At 40.5% G+C, this 16365-nt stretch overlaps 1 protein-coding gene across 2 annotated transcripts in view; it reads left to right on the top strand.

Annotated features, from left to right (window-relative positions):
- LOC109824298 (serine carboxypeptidase-like 18) overlaps positions 1 to 16365 on the top strand; it is a 30040-nt gene that overhangs the window by 13262 nt on the left and 413 nt on the right. Inside the window, exons 3-13 of one of the 2 annotated variants that reach the window (XM_020390862.1) lie at positions 13519 to 13595; positions 13692 to 13814; positions 13928 to 14030; positions 14202 to 14239; positions 14788 to 14889; positions 15070 to 15159; positions 15230 to 15379; positions 15527 to 15598; positions 15844 to 15962; positions 16069 to 16182; positions 16273 to 16318. In XM_020390862.1, the coding sequence (XP_020246451.1) occupies positions 13519 to 13595; positions 13692 to 13814; positions 13928 to 14030; positions 14202 to 14239; positions 14788 to 14889; positions 15070 to 15159; positions 15230 to 15379; positions 15527 to 15598; positions 15844 to 15962; positions 16069 to 16182; positions 16273 to 16318 (1034 nt within the window). Of the gene's footprint in view, positions 1 to 13518; positions 13596 to 13691; positions 13815 to 13927; positions 14031 to 14201; positions 14255 to 14787; positions 14890 to 15069; positions 15160 to 15229; positions 15380 to 15526; positions 15599 to 15843; positions 15963 to 16068; positions 16183 to 16272; positions 16319 to 16365 lie in introns of both variants that reach the window. The other variant, XM_020390861.1, reaches the window with a different exon arrangement.

Here is a 16365-nt window from a genome sequence, read left to right as displayed (position 1 = left end):
GCCAACTGTGCGTTTACGGCTCAACTGTGCGTTTATGGGCTCAACTGTGCGTTTTTAGCCTGAAACAGGTCAACTGTGCGTTTACAGGCCCAGCTGTGCGTTTTCAGCCTCAGCTGTGCGTTTTCAGCCTCAGCTGTGCGTTTTCAGCCTCAACTGTGCGTTTACAGGCCCAGCTGTGCGTTTTCAGCCTCAGCTGTGCGTTTTCAGCCTCAACTGTGCGTTTTCAGCCCAGCTGTGCGTTTTTCAGCTCCAGCTGTGCGTTTTCAGCCCCAGCTGTGCGTTTTTCAACCTCAACTGTGCGTTTCAGGTCCAGAAACGTACAGTTCGAGCCCAGAACGCTGTTTTCAGTGTTTAACTCGTTCAAGCACGATTTGAACGGTTCCAGAACCGTTTTCTCCCCAAGATTTTAGGGGATCACTACCCTATCATGGAGAGATTTATGGGGAGCAGTTAGACCCCATTAAACCCTCATTAAGGAGATATTTAAGGGGGTGGTTATACCCTTAACCCCCTATAAATACCTCAAAACTCAACTGAGTTCGGATCCTCTTTTTTTTTTGAGGGGGGGAGCTGACTTTTTGGGGATCCTTGATCGAGCATCTTGCCGCGTTCTGCAGCAACAAGGAGTTTTGGAGACCAGCAACAGGAGCTTCTTCCTTGGCTTATTAACCGAACTTTCGGTTCAAATCAACTCTTTTTCAAGAGTTCAAACTCGTTTAGAGTTATCAACTCGATCAGAGTTCAAAACTTGCTCTGCAAGTTCTTCTAAAACTCGTTCAGAGTTATCAACTCGTCAAGAGTTATTTCAAAACTTGCCACGCAAGTTCTCCACAGCGTCAAATCGTGAGGAGATGACATCATTCCAGTGAATCAAGACGTTCGGATCGTCAACGAGAAGCAAACTCGACGCGAGCATTCGAGGGAGGCATCTCATCGCCACCGTGAAGAACCCAGAATTAAACAAAGGGGAGAATCGAATTCATTCTCCTCTCTTTTGTAATCGGAATCCAAATTGTAATTGATTTTGAGAGGAATACAAGTCAAATTTTTCTTTCATTATTTCTTTTACTACAAATTTCCAACAAACAAAAGATGGCGACTCCGCTGGGGACAAGCTTCTCTGACGAAGAAGTGGTGGCTGGGAACAAGCTTCTCTGACGAAGAAGTGGTGGTGCAATCCGACGTTCATCTCACTGGAATGACCGTTGAAACTCTGATTATCGAGTTTAATCAAGCCAAGTATGAGGAGGCCATCTCCTCCGGATCCCTTAGCCCCAAGGCTATGCGCAAGATCCACAAAGTTTCCGAGGAGACTAAAGCTCCAGTTGTAGCCAACTCATCTAAAGACTATCTCCCATGGGGGTTGCACTGTTCATACAGTCCCCTCCCTAAAGGAGAAGAGTCGACTTCGGCACGACTCCAAAGCCGATCCTCCAATCAACGCGAACTCCGCGTTTATGAGCCTCAACATGAGCTCTGCAAAAGCCCAGCTAAACGCAACTCTCAGGAGTGCGTTTCAGAACTCAAACGCAACTCTCAGGAGTGCGTTCTATCATTTAAACGCAGACATCAAACCTGCGTTGATCTGGCTGAACGCAACTCTCAAGAGTGCGTCCCAGAACCAAAACGCAACTCTCAGGAGTGCGTTTCACAAACTGAACGCAACTCTCAGGAGTGCGTTTCTGAATCCGAACGCAGATCGCAGGACTGCGTTTCACTAGCAAAACGCAGACTTTGGTCTTGCGTTAATCAAGCTAAACACGACCCTCGTGTTCCTTCTTTGGAACACGATGTGATTCGTCGTGTTCAAAATGATCAACATGGATTTAAAATTCATGTTTACCAAGAACCAGTCCCATCCTTTAACGGACAGGGGGTTCCATCTCTACCCTCACGCTCTGTGAGAGGTGCCAAGGAGACTAAAGCTCCAAAGGTTGCTCCTATGCCAAAGGAAACCCTCTCCTTTAGTCGCCGAGATTACTCGAGCAGCCCTACCTCTAAAGGAGTGGGCTCAGTTTATGCCAAACGCAGCCCTCAGTGGTGCGTTGTGCAATCAAAACGCAGCCTTCAAAACTGCGTTGATTTGGCAGAACGCAACTCTCAGGAGTGCGTTTCAGAACCAAAACGCAACTCTCAGGAGTGCGTTCAAGATCCAAAACGCAGACTTACAAACTGCGTTAACCAACAAAAACGCAACCGGCAAAGGTGCGTTTCATCAACAAAACGCAGACTTCGGTCTAGCGTTAGTAAAACAGAACACGACCCTCGTGTTTCTTCTTCAGAACACGATGCGATTCGTCGTGTTCAAAAAGATCAACGTGGACTCAAGATCCATGTTCACCAGGAGCCAGTCTCATCCTTTAATGGACAGGGGGTTCCATCTCTACCCTCACGCTCTGTGAGAGGTTCATCCCAAGTCTCTGACTTGCGGGAATTGCTGTCGATGTTCAACCGACCGACGAATGTCGTTTTGCTCAATAATCGACGACATCATCACAGGAAGAAGACTTTAGAGGTTGAATACCTTGGAGTCACTTCTAACATGGTTGGTAGAGGGAGATCATCAACCCTTAGTTCCGACGGGTCAGAGACAGATCATTCTCCAAGCGTCAGAGAAATCACTAACGAGTTTGAAGGAATCTACCAACGTACTCGGACTCGAACAGGAGCCATTCCTCCTATCAACTATCAGAGTTTAGCCAGAGGAACTAATTCCGATGACGAACACTCAGCCATTGCAGAGTCCCAGTCATCAAGCTCTTTTGTTGAACATAAGAGCTTCGCTTATATGACGGGAAACCATGAAGATCTCGCGAAGAGACTTGATGAACAGGAGGCCATGCTCAAATCTCAGCAGGAGGCCATCAATGAACTCATGGCCATGTTGACTCAAATCGTCGCAGACAAGGCCAAATCTCAGGAGACAGATTCGCCGCTTAGGCAAGAATCTTCCCGGAGAGGAAAAGCGTCTTCATCCCGACCTCACACAAGCAAAGGGAAGGGAAAAGTGGTTGATGATGCGGCTTCTGACCAAGAAGCCCACAGCCTGGAATCTTCCTCTGATGAAGGAAGAGAGACTGAGAACGAGCAGAATCTTCAGTCTGCCAAAATGGAAGAATTGGAAGCCCGCCTTAAAGCCATTGCTAACAGAAGCGAGCTCCAAGATGAGGGAGTTATCAGACCCTATCCTGCCGAATGGGATGCAGCCCCTTATCCTCCAAAGTTCGAGGTCCCGACGCTACAAACTTTTGACGGCACGGGATCACCGAACCAACATATTTATCATTTCAAGTCACAGACTGGAAATATAATATCGAACGATGCCATACTGGCTCGATTGTTCATTGGCACCCTCAAGGGAATTGCCTTTGAATGGTTCAGGAAACTGCCTGCGGGCTGTATCCAAAAGTGGGCGGATCTAGAGAGACTCTTCCTGTCAAGATTCTTTGAAGAGGATACAGAAGTCTCCATCCATACCCTTCTTGCTACTAAGCAGAAGAAGAGGGAGTCCGTCAAAGCCTATGTCAAAAGATTCCGATCCATGGCTCTCCGGTGTTCGTCAGGTATGACACAATCTACCTTAGTAGAGACCTGTCGACACAACTTGCAAACCGACCTCCTAGCCCGAATAGGAGTTGCAGAATGCCGTTCTTGGAGACAACTAATCTCTCAAGGCGAGCAGGCTCAAAAAATCATTGCCAGGATCAAAGCTGAAGAACAAAGTAGGCAGGATCAACCTGAGCAATCGGACCAAGCCCAACCTTCTCCAGAGCAATCGGACCAAGTCCAATCTCCTCAGTCAGAAGGGGAAGATACTACGGCCACTGAAGCTAATCCTCTTCAGTAGGATGCCGGGCCTCCAACAACTATCACGTTAACAATTACCTCTGATAGTCAAACTCATCAGATAATGGCCTACCTGGTGATGTGATTCTATTCCGACTTCATGGATAGTGCCCCACTAGGTGATGTGCCTTGTCTACCTCTTTTTTATTCCCCTGCTAAGTCTTCATCAAGACTGGGGGTTGGTTACTTGGAATCCACTGGATTAAGAGTAACGAATCTTTCACATCGTCGAGTTAACATTACACTTCTGACGATCATCATCCCCACAGAGTATGCATTCAGTTTGCATCACTCCAAATTCTTGTCACGTTAACAATACACCTCTGACAAAACCCACTTATCAATCCTCGTCAATAGGATGATAAGTCCCCAAAGTTGCTCCAATTGCAACACAAATCCTGTCACGTTAATACTACACCTCTGACAAAACCCACTTATCAATCCTCGTCAATAGGATGATAAGTCCCCAAAGTTGCTCCAATTGCAACACAAATCCTGTCACGTTAACACTACACCTCTGACAAAACCCACTTATCAATCCTCGTCAATAGGATGATAAGTCCCCAAAGTTGCTCCAATTGCAACACAAATCCTGTCACGTTAACACTACACCTCTGACAAAATCCACTTATCGACTCTCTTCAATAGAGCGATAGGTCCACAAACTCGTCAAGTTAACACCACACCTCTGACGACCAAATCAACTTATCGACTCTCTCCAATTGAGCGATAAGTTCTCAAAATTGCTTCCATAGCAATATCTTTCTTGTCACGTTAACACTACACCTCTGACAAAATCCGCTTATCGACTCTCTTCAATGGAGCGATAGGTCCACAAACTCGTCAAGTTAACACCACACCTCTGACGACCAAATCAACTTATCGACTCTCTTCAATAGAGCGATAGGTCCACAAACTCGTCAAGTTAACACCACACCTCTGACGACCAAATCAACTTATCGACTCTCTCCAATTGAGCGATAAGTTCTCAAAATTGCTTCCATAGCAATATCTTTCTTGTCACGTTAACACTACACCTCTGACAAAATCCGCTTATCGACTCTCTTCAATGGAGCGATAGGTCCACAAACTCGTCAAGTTAACACCACACCTCTGACGACCAAATCAACTTATCGACTCTCTTCAATAGAGCGATAGGTCCGTAAAATACTGTTATGTTAACATAACACCTCTAACAGTCAACCCCCCAATGAACTTGTTAATTCTTTCGGTGTTTCAAGCTACACAGGAAGAAATGACACCAAAAATCCATGCCTTCACGCATGGGGGACTTTATCTCGATCCCTAATTAGAGATAAGTCTGCATCTAACACATGCTGCCGGGTAGCCTATTCCCGCAATAATAGCAAAGCCTACGTATTCAATATCGTAGCAGGTCGTTATTAATAACGCCAAAATCCATGCCTTACACGCATGGGGAATTTTATCCTGAATCCTAAGTAGGGATAAGTCAATGTCTAACACACGTTGCCGGTTAGTCTTTTACCGTGAAAAGGACATCAAAATCCATGCCTCACACGCATGGGGGACTTTATCTTGATCCCTAAATAGAGATAAGTCTACGCCTAACACGCGTTGCCGGTTAGTCTTTTACCGTGAAAAGGACATCAAAATCCATGCCTCACACGCATGGGGGACTTTATCTCGATCCCTAATAAGAGATAAGTCTACGCCTAACACGCGTTGCCGGTTAGTCTTTTCCCGTCAAAATGACAAAGTCTATGTATTCAAAATCATAGCATCAAGACTAAGAGAGTTCATTCTCTTAGCACAACGTTACATGTGGAACGGACCTAGATAATTCACATGCTAGCCCGACTCAAACGGTAATCGGTAAAGGCTTATCAAATCCGTTGATGGCTGAGGGTTTGCCAAAAATCCTACGCACATTTGCAGGCCCATCAGCTTAATAGATGTGAGTCGAGACTTAAAACAGATGCGCCAAAGACAAGTCTCAAAGACTTAGTCAAAAATGCACGGAAGCCACTTCCATGTCTTAAGTCAAAATGTTGACCCGCGATGCAAAAAACCAAACGCCGAGGTCACACCTGTGTTCCAAATTCAACATGCAACGGTGAAACCCGCATCTCAAGTTCAAAATGCAGGGTCCACCCCCACATTCCAGAAGCAGGATTATGGCACATACCTTCACACAGGTCCTGCATGGAAAATCCGTTCAACCAAGCTGCTTTCGAAGCGAGTGCAGAGAACAACTCCTTTGTGACAAGGAATCAACAGCTCCAAGATCAGAGTTGAGATCCAAAGTATTCCGAAAATTCGTCCCAGTCAACCGCGAACTTTCGAAAACTTTGGAGGGGGTTCTGTAGGCTGTCTAAAAATCACAATAGATAGTTAATCCCTCATCAAACACCGATGATGGAAGTTATAATCTGACGACTTCCAGAAGGCTACAATTTGAGGACTTTCACGTAGAAGGTTACAATCTGACGACCTTCACAACAACTAATGAAGGCCCCAATTCAACAGCATTCACAATCAACATCGGGAGTTACAACCTGACGACTCTCATATTTTCAAGGAGCCAAGACGAAGATTACAAGAGGACGATCTGTGCAAAGCTCTAGCAAAAGAGACTACAAATTGACGGTCTCTTCATATTAAAATGCAGATATCTCTCAAACCGTAAGGAATTTGGCAAAACGGAGGAAGCGAACCGAAGCCTTCGGCTAGGTTCGGATGGCCCCGTCTCGTCGAGATAGCCGATTTTCATATGTAATTCGTCCAATTCCGACGTACGGTTTGAAAGTTATGACCTGTTCTTCGTAGCAAGTAATGTTCTGAAGACCGTCTGCAAGACTGGACTTCATCAGAACATTGGACTTAGCCTGAAGCCCGCCAAGCCCGCCTAAGGTTCGCCTCTGCATTACAGAGTCAAAGCGCACATGCTCAACTCTGCGTTTTCAACATCAAAACGCAGAGTTAATCGCTAAAACAGCACAACTGTGCGTTTTCAGCCTTTAAACAGGCTCAACTCTGCGTTTTCAATCTAGAAACGCAGAGTTAATCTTTAAAACAGCACAACTGTGCGTTTTTAGCCTGAAACAGGCCAACTGTGCGTTTACGGCTCAACTGTGCGTTTATGGGCTCAACTGTGCGTTTTTAGCCTGAAACAGGCCAACTGTGCGTTTACGGCTCAACTGTGCGTTTACAGGCCCAGCTGTGCGTTTTCAGCCTCAGCTGTGCGTTTTCAGCCTCAACTGTGCGTTTTCAGCCCAGCTGTGCGTTTTTCAGCTCCAGCTGTGCGTTTTCAGCCCCAGCTGTGCGTTTTTCAACCTCAACTGTGCGTTTCAGGTCCAGAAACGCACAGTTCGAGCCCAGAACGCTGTTTTCAGCGTTTAACTCGTTCAAGCACGATTTGAACGGTTCCAGAACCGTTTTCTCCCCAAGATTTTAGGGGATCACTACCCTATCATGGAGAGATTTATGGGGAGCAGTTAGACCCCATTAAACCCTCATTAAGGAGATATTTAAGGGGGCGGTTATACCCTTAACCCCCTATAAATACCTCAAAACTCAACTGAGTTCGGATCCTCTTTTTTTTGGAGGGGGGGAGCTGACTTTTTGGGGATCCTTGATCGAGCATCTTGCCGCGTTCTGCAGCAACAAGGAGTTTTGGAGACCAGCAACAGGAGCTTCTTCCTTGGCTTATTAACTGAACTTTCGGTTCAAATCAACTCTTTTTCAAGAGTTCAAACTCGTTCAGAGTTATCAACTCGATCAGAGTTCAAAACTTGCTCTGCAAGTTCTTCTAAAACTCGTTCAGAGTTATCAACTCGTCAAGAGTTATTTCAAAACTTGCCACGCAAGTTCTCCACAGCGTCAAATCGTGAGGAGATGACATCATTCCAGTGAATCAAGACGTTCGGATCGTCAACGAGAAGCAAACTCGACGCGAGCATTCGAGGGAGGCATCTCATCGCCACCGTGAAGAACCCAGAATTAAACAAAGGGGAGAATCGAATTCATTCTCCTCTCTTTTGTAATCGGAATCCAAATTGTAATTGATTTTGAGAGGAATACAAGTCAAATTTTTCTTTCATCGTCTTTTTACTGCAAATTTCCAACAAACAGAGGAGATACCGTTCTAGTGAATCAAGACGTGCGGATCGTCAACGGAGAGCAAACTCGACGCGAGCATTCGAGGGAGGCACTCCATCGCCATCATGAAGAACCCAGAATTAAACAAATGGGAGAATCCAGATCAATTCTCCTCTTTTTTATAATCAGAATTCAAATTATAATTAAGATCGAGAGAATACAAATCAAATTTCTTTCATTTTATTTACTTCAAATTTTCCACCAAACACTTACATATAAACAACATGAACAACTTTATAAAGATATTGGTTACTTTCTTATTTTAATATGAAATGATTAATATGTCTTCTTATTTTGATATGAAATGATTAATATGTCTACTTAGGTGGTTACTCATAACTAATACAAAATCATAAAATATAGGCACTCGTATATTAGGAGTAACTACGTTGAGTTGCACTCTATAGTCTAGGATACAGGTCTCTACACCTGTCTATAGGTACACAGATTAGGTGTATCATCCAATTATGTCATCTCTAGCACAAACTACTCATAACGATTTCACTAAAATATGCATTCGACTTATAGTAAGTTACAAAATGTATTTATCATGTGCTAAGCTAAATTGAGTGATCAAATCACTCCATGTATGTGTAAGTATCTCACAGGACTACTCCTACATTATCAAAAAGATCTTAAACGCTCATTAAACAAGCTAAAATAGCTAATTAGTCTATTTGGACCACTAATTATATCACTAGAGAGTTAGTTATGAAATTGTACAAGATTAGACGTTTGAAAACTCAAACTAGACGTATGGAACAAAACCAGACATCTGAACCCTGAAACTAGATGTTTTTATATGAAAAACAGAGAAACACTACTCTGTTATTCAAAATCAGGTGTCTTCCATGGCTAACCTGCAGATGTCTGAAATCACGTTCAAATTTCTGGTGTCAGAGCATCAGATGTTTGATCTCAAATTAGACGTGTATGCCCTGTTTGGATGGAGGGTAGAGAGGGGGAGGGGAAGAGAAATGAGGCTTTCACCTTGTTTGTGAGTTTTTTTAAGGAGGGTAGAGAGGAGGAAGGAAGGGGAAAGGAGGGTAAAATTGCTTGGTTTTCTTTCCCCCCGATTTGGGCGGTAGAGGAGGGTAAATGAGGGTAAATGGGTGTAATGACATTTTTACCCCCATCAAAACAAATAAAAGGGCTGATGTGTTATTAGTATAAAGTCATTTATGTAAATTTACATATATTTACTTCATTTCACCTTCATTCACCTTACTCAACTCCCAAACAACATATTACAATTCTCTTCCCTTCCCTTCCCTTCTCGTTGTTTACCTTTCCTTCCCTTCCCTTAGTAAACTCCCAAACACACCAGTAATGTTGCCACCAAATGGCTCTGATTGTTGATTTAGCTATTGTTCTCGATCCAATTCGTCTTGTTCTTCATTGTTTCTCCTCAAAAATTCTCATGACTGTTATAAACAAAACTGTGAAACATATATGCATATTTTGACATGTTTCTAAGATCAAACATAGAGAAAAATATGAAAACTAGGATTTTTATCAAAAACTAGTAACTTTTCATGTTTTAAACGATTGTGTTGGGGTAAACCTGGTTTACTCACATCAAAACTACTCCAAACAAAAGGGAAAACACCAGCAAAGAAACCCTCCTGGAGTTAGCATGAATTTCTAGGGTTTTTATAGATCAAATCGAAAAAGATGGAGAGAGATAACAAAAAATAATTCCCCAAGCAAGAACAAGTTCTCCTGCTGCCAATCTTCCCTCTCTGGCCTTCTTCTCCTGTAGAACCCCTTGCTCCCAAAAAGAATACATTCTAAGAAAAGAACAGGAAACCTAATTTTTGGGTTTGTATAGGTTATGGACCTATTTGCATAATAACCCACTAACTTATTTCCTTTACTCTTATAACCCTAAGGGTTACATATGCAAATCCCCATTATAATTAAATCCAATTTAGGATTAATACATGAATATCATTTTAATAAAGTTAAACTTTAGAGATTTCCATCATATCGAGTAGAAGTAAATATTTATTTTGCAAAAATCTCCTCAATGAAATATATTATTTAATCAAGAAATTAAATTCAAGGCCTTACACCCTATCCCCCTAAAAATAAATTTTGCCCTCAAAATTTTTAACTATAGGGGATGCATACCTTCAACAAATCCATATATTTCTCCACTATCGTAATCTAGCTAGCATGCCAACTACCTTCTCCTAGTGAATAGGAATTCCTTTGCACAAGCACTAAGGGAATAACATTATTCTTTAAGTGCTTCTCCCTTCGGTCAACTATAGAAATCAGGTGATGATAGTAAGATAGATCCACTCTAGCTAATTGTCAACTCCAAATGATCTAAAATGTGACTCACATTGGGCACATACCTCCTCTACTGTGATACGTGGAATACATTATGCACTCCTTGCAATGACAGTGGCAACACGAATAGGTATGCTACCTTGTCTATTCATTCAATAATATCAAACGGACTCAACTTCTCATGCGTACCAAAGCTAGTAGCTCCACTAATCGACAAAATCTTAAGAAATATGTGATCTTCGACTTTAAACTCCAGAGGTTTTCTACCTGTATCTGCGCAGGTATGATATCTATTCTGAGCCTACTTAAGTTGCTTCCAAACCATTGTAATCTTTTCTTCGGATAGTTGAATGAGTTCAGGATCTAACAATTTCCTCTCTCTCATACTTTGTCCCAATATAATAATGGTGATCTACATTTCCTCCCATATAATGTCTCAAATGATGATATCTTAATTCTAGCTTGACAACTATTGTTATAAGAGAATTCCATAAGGTGTAAATAATCCTCCCATGAACCTCTAAAATTAAACATACATCGAAGTATGCCCTCCAAGATCTGAATAGTTCACTTCAATTGCTCATTGGTATGTGGATGATAAGCAGTACTGAATCTCAATTTATTACCCAATCTCTCCTAGAAACAATGCTAAAATAAGAGACGAATCTAGTATCTCGATCAATCCGAAGCAATGAAAACGGGTACTCTATAAAGTTACACTATCTCTTACATATAACGCTTTGCTAACCATTCAGTAGTCTGCCCAACTCATAAAAGATTAAAATGAGCACTCTCAGTGAGTCAATCAATGATCACCCAAACTATATTACTCTGCTTCTAGCTCTTAGGCAAAGCTGTCACAAAATCTATTGTGATGTGCTCCCACTTTCATTCGATCTTGTCGATATATACGATTTTCATATATAATATGTTAGGTTCTGCTTTCGTATTTAGAGATAATGCATTTTCTTTGCGGTTGACCATCCTAAATATGAATTCGACTTGATTTCTTTTCAGATTTTATTTTATGCTAGTAGGCCAAACTATTGATAATTACTGACCAAGAAGGTGATAATTGTTGCTGATAATTTTACAAACAGCATCCCCAAAGTTCTAAAAATTACTAATAACTTTTAGGGTGTTAATTATAATTTTTAAAACTTTTGGGGGTTGGTTGTAAATTTTTAGCAAACCATTTGTAGCTTTTGATAAATTTTAGGGGGTTATTTGTAATGTTATAATATTTCAAGGTGTTAGTTATAATTTTTAAAACTTATAGGGGTTTACGTGACAAAAAGGAGAGAGAAAAGATAGTCTAAACAGCTGCTGCGTCTGCAATAGATAATGGAAAATCTCAAAACGGACTTAATTTGATGACGGAGAAACCCTTGAAGATTTTTGTTGATGACTTTCGAACATTAAAAACTCAAAGGAAATTTGACTAATACATTTGGGACCTATAGAGAAGTTTTGCTCTCAATTTAACTCATCTTATATTAATTTATTGACAATATACTTTTATTTAGAAGAAGAGATGCACTTCTATGATAGTTTGGAATTGGATCTTCATAAAATTTAGCAAAGTTTGTGGGTTGTACGCTAATCCCTCTAAATGTGCCTTATTTTTGGGAGGCATTTATAAATGATGACATGAAGCATGAAGGATACTGCAAGTGAGCTTTGTTGTCGCGCGAGATTCCCACCCATTACTTAGGGGTTCCTATACGATATGCAAGAAGTTATCTAATGGCCTGTTTGGATGGAGGGGAGAGAGGGGGAAGGGAAGGGAAATTTCATTTTAACCTTGTTTGGGAGTTTCATTTTGTAGGGTAGAGGAGGGGAATGGAAGGGAAATTTGGCCCAAATTCTTACACCCCAAATTGGGGTGTAATGGAGGGGAAGGGAAGGAAGGGGAAAAATTCCCCTTCCTTCCCCTTCCTTCCCTTCCCTAAGTAAACTCCCAAACACACCATAAAAGAGATTATCTATTCCTTTATACAAATAGGAGGATCAGAGATTCACTGTTCATGCTACAGTAAATGCTACAGTAGCATTTACCGTAGGATTATTACTGTAGCTGCTGGTTAATCAAAAATATTACTGTAGCACACTGGTATACTGTAGCGTTTAGAAGTTACTGTAGCAGAGCTGGGTACTGTAGCACTTTCAAAAATTCAAATCAAAAGCGGGATTACTGTAGCAAAAAATACCGTGCTTTGCACGGACCACAAACTAGTAATCTTTTATTTGACAAAATCACGCAAAAAAAATCAAAGGATGGCAGGTAAAACATCTATCAGGTGGAGGAAGAGGGGTCCAGTTGTACTAGTCGAATAATTAGATTTTACCTAAAGAAATGCTTAAAATGATAGATAGCTATTGTAGAAGATTTCTTTAGGGGCGGCAATTACTGATAAGTATAGAGAGAAATGAGAGAACTTTATAATCTTATTTGTTACACTAATATGTTTATGTAAAAGAGTAAGGGGAGAAGTTCTAGTATCCTCAGCAATGCGAGACTAAAATAAAGGAAAGTAAAATAGCAAAACTATATGTATACGATGCAAATAATATCTTTTTTGTTGCTTAATTGGGATCAGGTATGTAAAGTCTAAGGAAAGGTGGATTGTTTTTTTTTTTTTTCTCCCTTCTATGGTGTGAAGTGAAGCATGTGTCTAAAGCTTCTTTGGACTACTCATGAGAAGGACTTGTTGCGGGTACAACGGATCCATGCAGTCTATTTAAAAAGAAAATCTATTTGGGAGATTTGTGCGCATTTGTGGATGTGGAGACAATTGCATAAAGTGAAGGATATGTGTATTGCTAATTGTGAATCTATGGCTATAATTGCAAGGATGAAAACAAGGCTTATCGATGGCATATCCAAGTTATCTCTTGCACATGAAGCTTTAATAGAGCCCCAGAATATGGTATCCTACGGATAATTCAAATCGAAGCAATCATCTCGGAACGTCCAAAATCATACTATATTTTCTACCCCTCTCTGTTAGAATATAAAAATAAAACCCTCAATCTTCACCACACCTTTGGATTTCTGGTGTAATGGTTAGCGACTTAAGATGATACTAGAGCAATCGGATTTTCTAAAAAACTGACACTACGGCATGAGTCCTCTATAGGAAGATTCATGTATATATCTCCCTAAGCAACAATATTACGTAAAGAGACGGTAAATTTCCACAACTAATTCATCTACATGATGCATTTTTTCAGGTCCTTTAAAATTCGTGACTAAAAGGTATGATGGTAGCTTACCAACTTTGGTATACAACCATTATTCTTGGACAAAGGTCAGATATTAATTTCTACGATCCTTTTCATTAATGCAAACTCTTTAACTTCTTTTATGTCTCGAAACTAATTAATCACACTGTTCAAAAGCTTAGGTTGCAAATATCATCTTTCTTGATTCTCCTGTTGGATCTGGATTCTCATTCTCTAGACAGCCTAAAGGCTATGTGGTCAGTGAGATGAGCTCGTCTGTACAAGCCTATGAATTTCTAAGGAAGGTACAGCTATGTCTAGATATTAACGTCTAATTTCTGCAGGATATTTAGCGCAATAATTAACGTATAATTTTCATAATGCACATGAGACATGAAATACATGTCTATGGTTGCAGTGGCTTGTTGAACATCCACAATACCTTCACAATCATCTCTACATTGCTGGTGATTCACACGGTGGAAAGATTGTTCCTGTTGTGACTTACAAGATTGCGAAAGGTAAAAGTTGCATTTCCTGACATGTTTCTATTTGTAAATATGAAATGCAAAATGACAAGGAACGCTTTGTTCTTTTTTTTTCTCTGTGTGTGTGTGTGTGTGTGTTCTTCTTGTCTTTATAGAGTAGAAATCAGCCGCTAATTCTAACACGTTCTCGTTTGCTAACATTAGGTATTGAAGCAGGTGATAGCCCACTCCTGAATCTCAAGGTACGCATATATGCTGTAAGTATGGGACTAAATATTTATTAATAGTGCTAACAACCCATTTTCTATATTAGCTACATACCCTGTTTTGTTTAGTTTGTAAACTTGTGGGGAATGTGAAGTGGGAGCTCATACATGATCTGAGAAACTAAGGAAATTAGCAGAACATAGAATTTCTACATTAAATAGGGTTGCAGTTACATGGAAATTGGAAATTAATGTGACAATTTGCATGAGGAGGAGATTTGAGCTTTCTTAAGGGTAGGTTTCGGAGAGGATAGGTTATGCAATCAACTTATTTATAGCTTTTCGCTTCTCTGTCAAATAATTTTACATCTTATTCATATATGCATGGCTTCTGGTATTGATGTTTTATAACTGAAAGGAACTGAACAGATGCACGTCATCATTGAAAATATTAATTATTTTTGCGTTAGATGGTATATACTAATTAAACAAACATTAGACAGCCTCTTAGTCATACATCAGGCACATAATTTGCTAAGGTAAAAAAATATGTTCTTTTGTTTATTAGCCTGGATCTGTTTCAGGGTTATCTAGTTGGCAATCCACTTACTGGTGAATTAGTCGATCAGACTTCTCAAGTTCCATATGCACATGGAGAGGGCATCATATCAGACGAACTATTCGAGGTAGTTCGCAATCACATAGATACTGGTATTATTCTAATATATCATTTAATGAGCTTAGGAATGATAAATAACATAGATTTTGCAACCTATTGCACAACCGAAACCTGTAAAACCTACACTGACCTCGGTAATCATTTGTGGAAGGCATTACTATCACATTAATGTTATCTTGTTTACCAGGAAATCCAAGCAAACTGCAACGGAGAGGACTATGTGAATCTTGATCCTCTCAAAATGGCATGCCGTTTGGCACTTGACAAATTTCACATGGTGAGCATTTTCTATTGACATTTACGCCATTTCCTATCTAAAATAGTCTCATCTCTTCGTTTTAATGCAGCTTACATCAGAATTTTCCCCTGCCTATATATTTGATCCTGAATGTCCTCTTGTATCACCTCGGAGAAAGCATATGTTTGGTGATAGGTCCTTAGAGGAGAAGTATTCTGAGATCATGCTTCCACCGGTTGTTCCTGACTTCAAGTGCAGAGTATGTGTAATTTCTCTTGTTCTTGTCGACCACAAGATGTGTTATGCACATCTTCCTTCAGTCTTATTAGCAACTTCACATTCCACTAATTGAACGAAAGTGATCGGTTTTTCCCATTTTACTAATAATCAGTAATGTTTATCGCAGTCTTATACTTATTATCTGTCCTATTATTGGGCAAATGACTACAAGACCAGGGAGGCCCTACATATCAAAAAGGTATGCTGTAATTAGTAGTAAAGTTGAACTATGAGTGATAAACTAAGTATACCACAACGCAATTGTAAAGTTCATATGAACATATAAGTTAATTAGGGGATGTGTAGACACTTGTAAACAAAGTAAATTCAAACTTCTCATCCTTTGAAATAAAAATTAGTTGAAAGAATTCAGTGACTGACTTGAATTATTAATTTGATGCTACCTGATTGTTTTAAAATATTTGTTTATTTGATGATAAGCAGGGAACAGTGCAAGAATGGGTCAGGTGCAATTTTAGCATGGCTTATACATACGACGTCCCGAGTACTGTAGTATATCATCTCAATCTAACAACAAAGGGATATCGAGCGTTGGTGTACAAGTAAAACCAATAAAACTTCCTACACCCTTCATTACATTATTCTGGAACTCTAAATATTTTTCACACTTACTGTGAATTTGCATTGCTGTTCCATGGGTTCACACAGCGGTGACAAGGATTTGCTTATAACATTTATCGGTACACAAGCATGGATAAGATCGCTTAACTACTCCATCGTCGATGACTGGCGATCATGGCATGTGGATGGCCAAGTTGCAGGGTAAGTTAAATCCTGAACAACATGATTTTAACTTGTAATGACCTGCTGAAAATATTGATGTTGCTATTTGGTCCTCTTTTGGTTCACCAGCTACACTAGAAAGTATTCCAACAACTTGACTTTCGCGACGGTAAAGGTAAAGAATTTCCTCTTTATTAATCACGAAGGTATCGACTAATTGAT

This window comes from Asparagus officinalis, chromosome 9 (assembly GCF_001876935.1).
Source record: "Asparagus officinalis chromosome 9, Aspof.V1, whole genome shotgun sequence".
Lineage (NCBI taxonomy): Eukaryota > Viridiplantae > Streptophyta > Magnoliopsida > Asparagales > Asparagaceae > Asparagus > Asparagus officinalis.
Note: the sequence above shows the minus strand (reverse complement) of the source record. Positions and strands in the feature narration are given on the sequence as shown.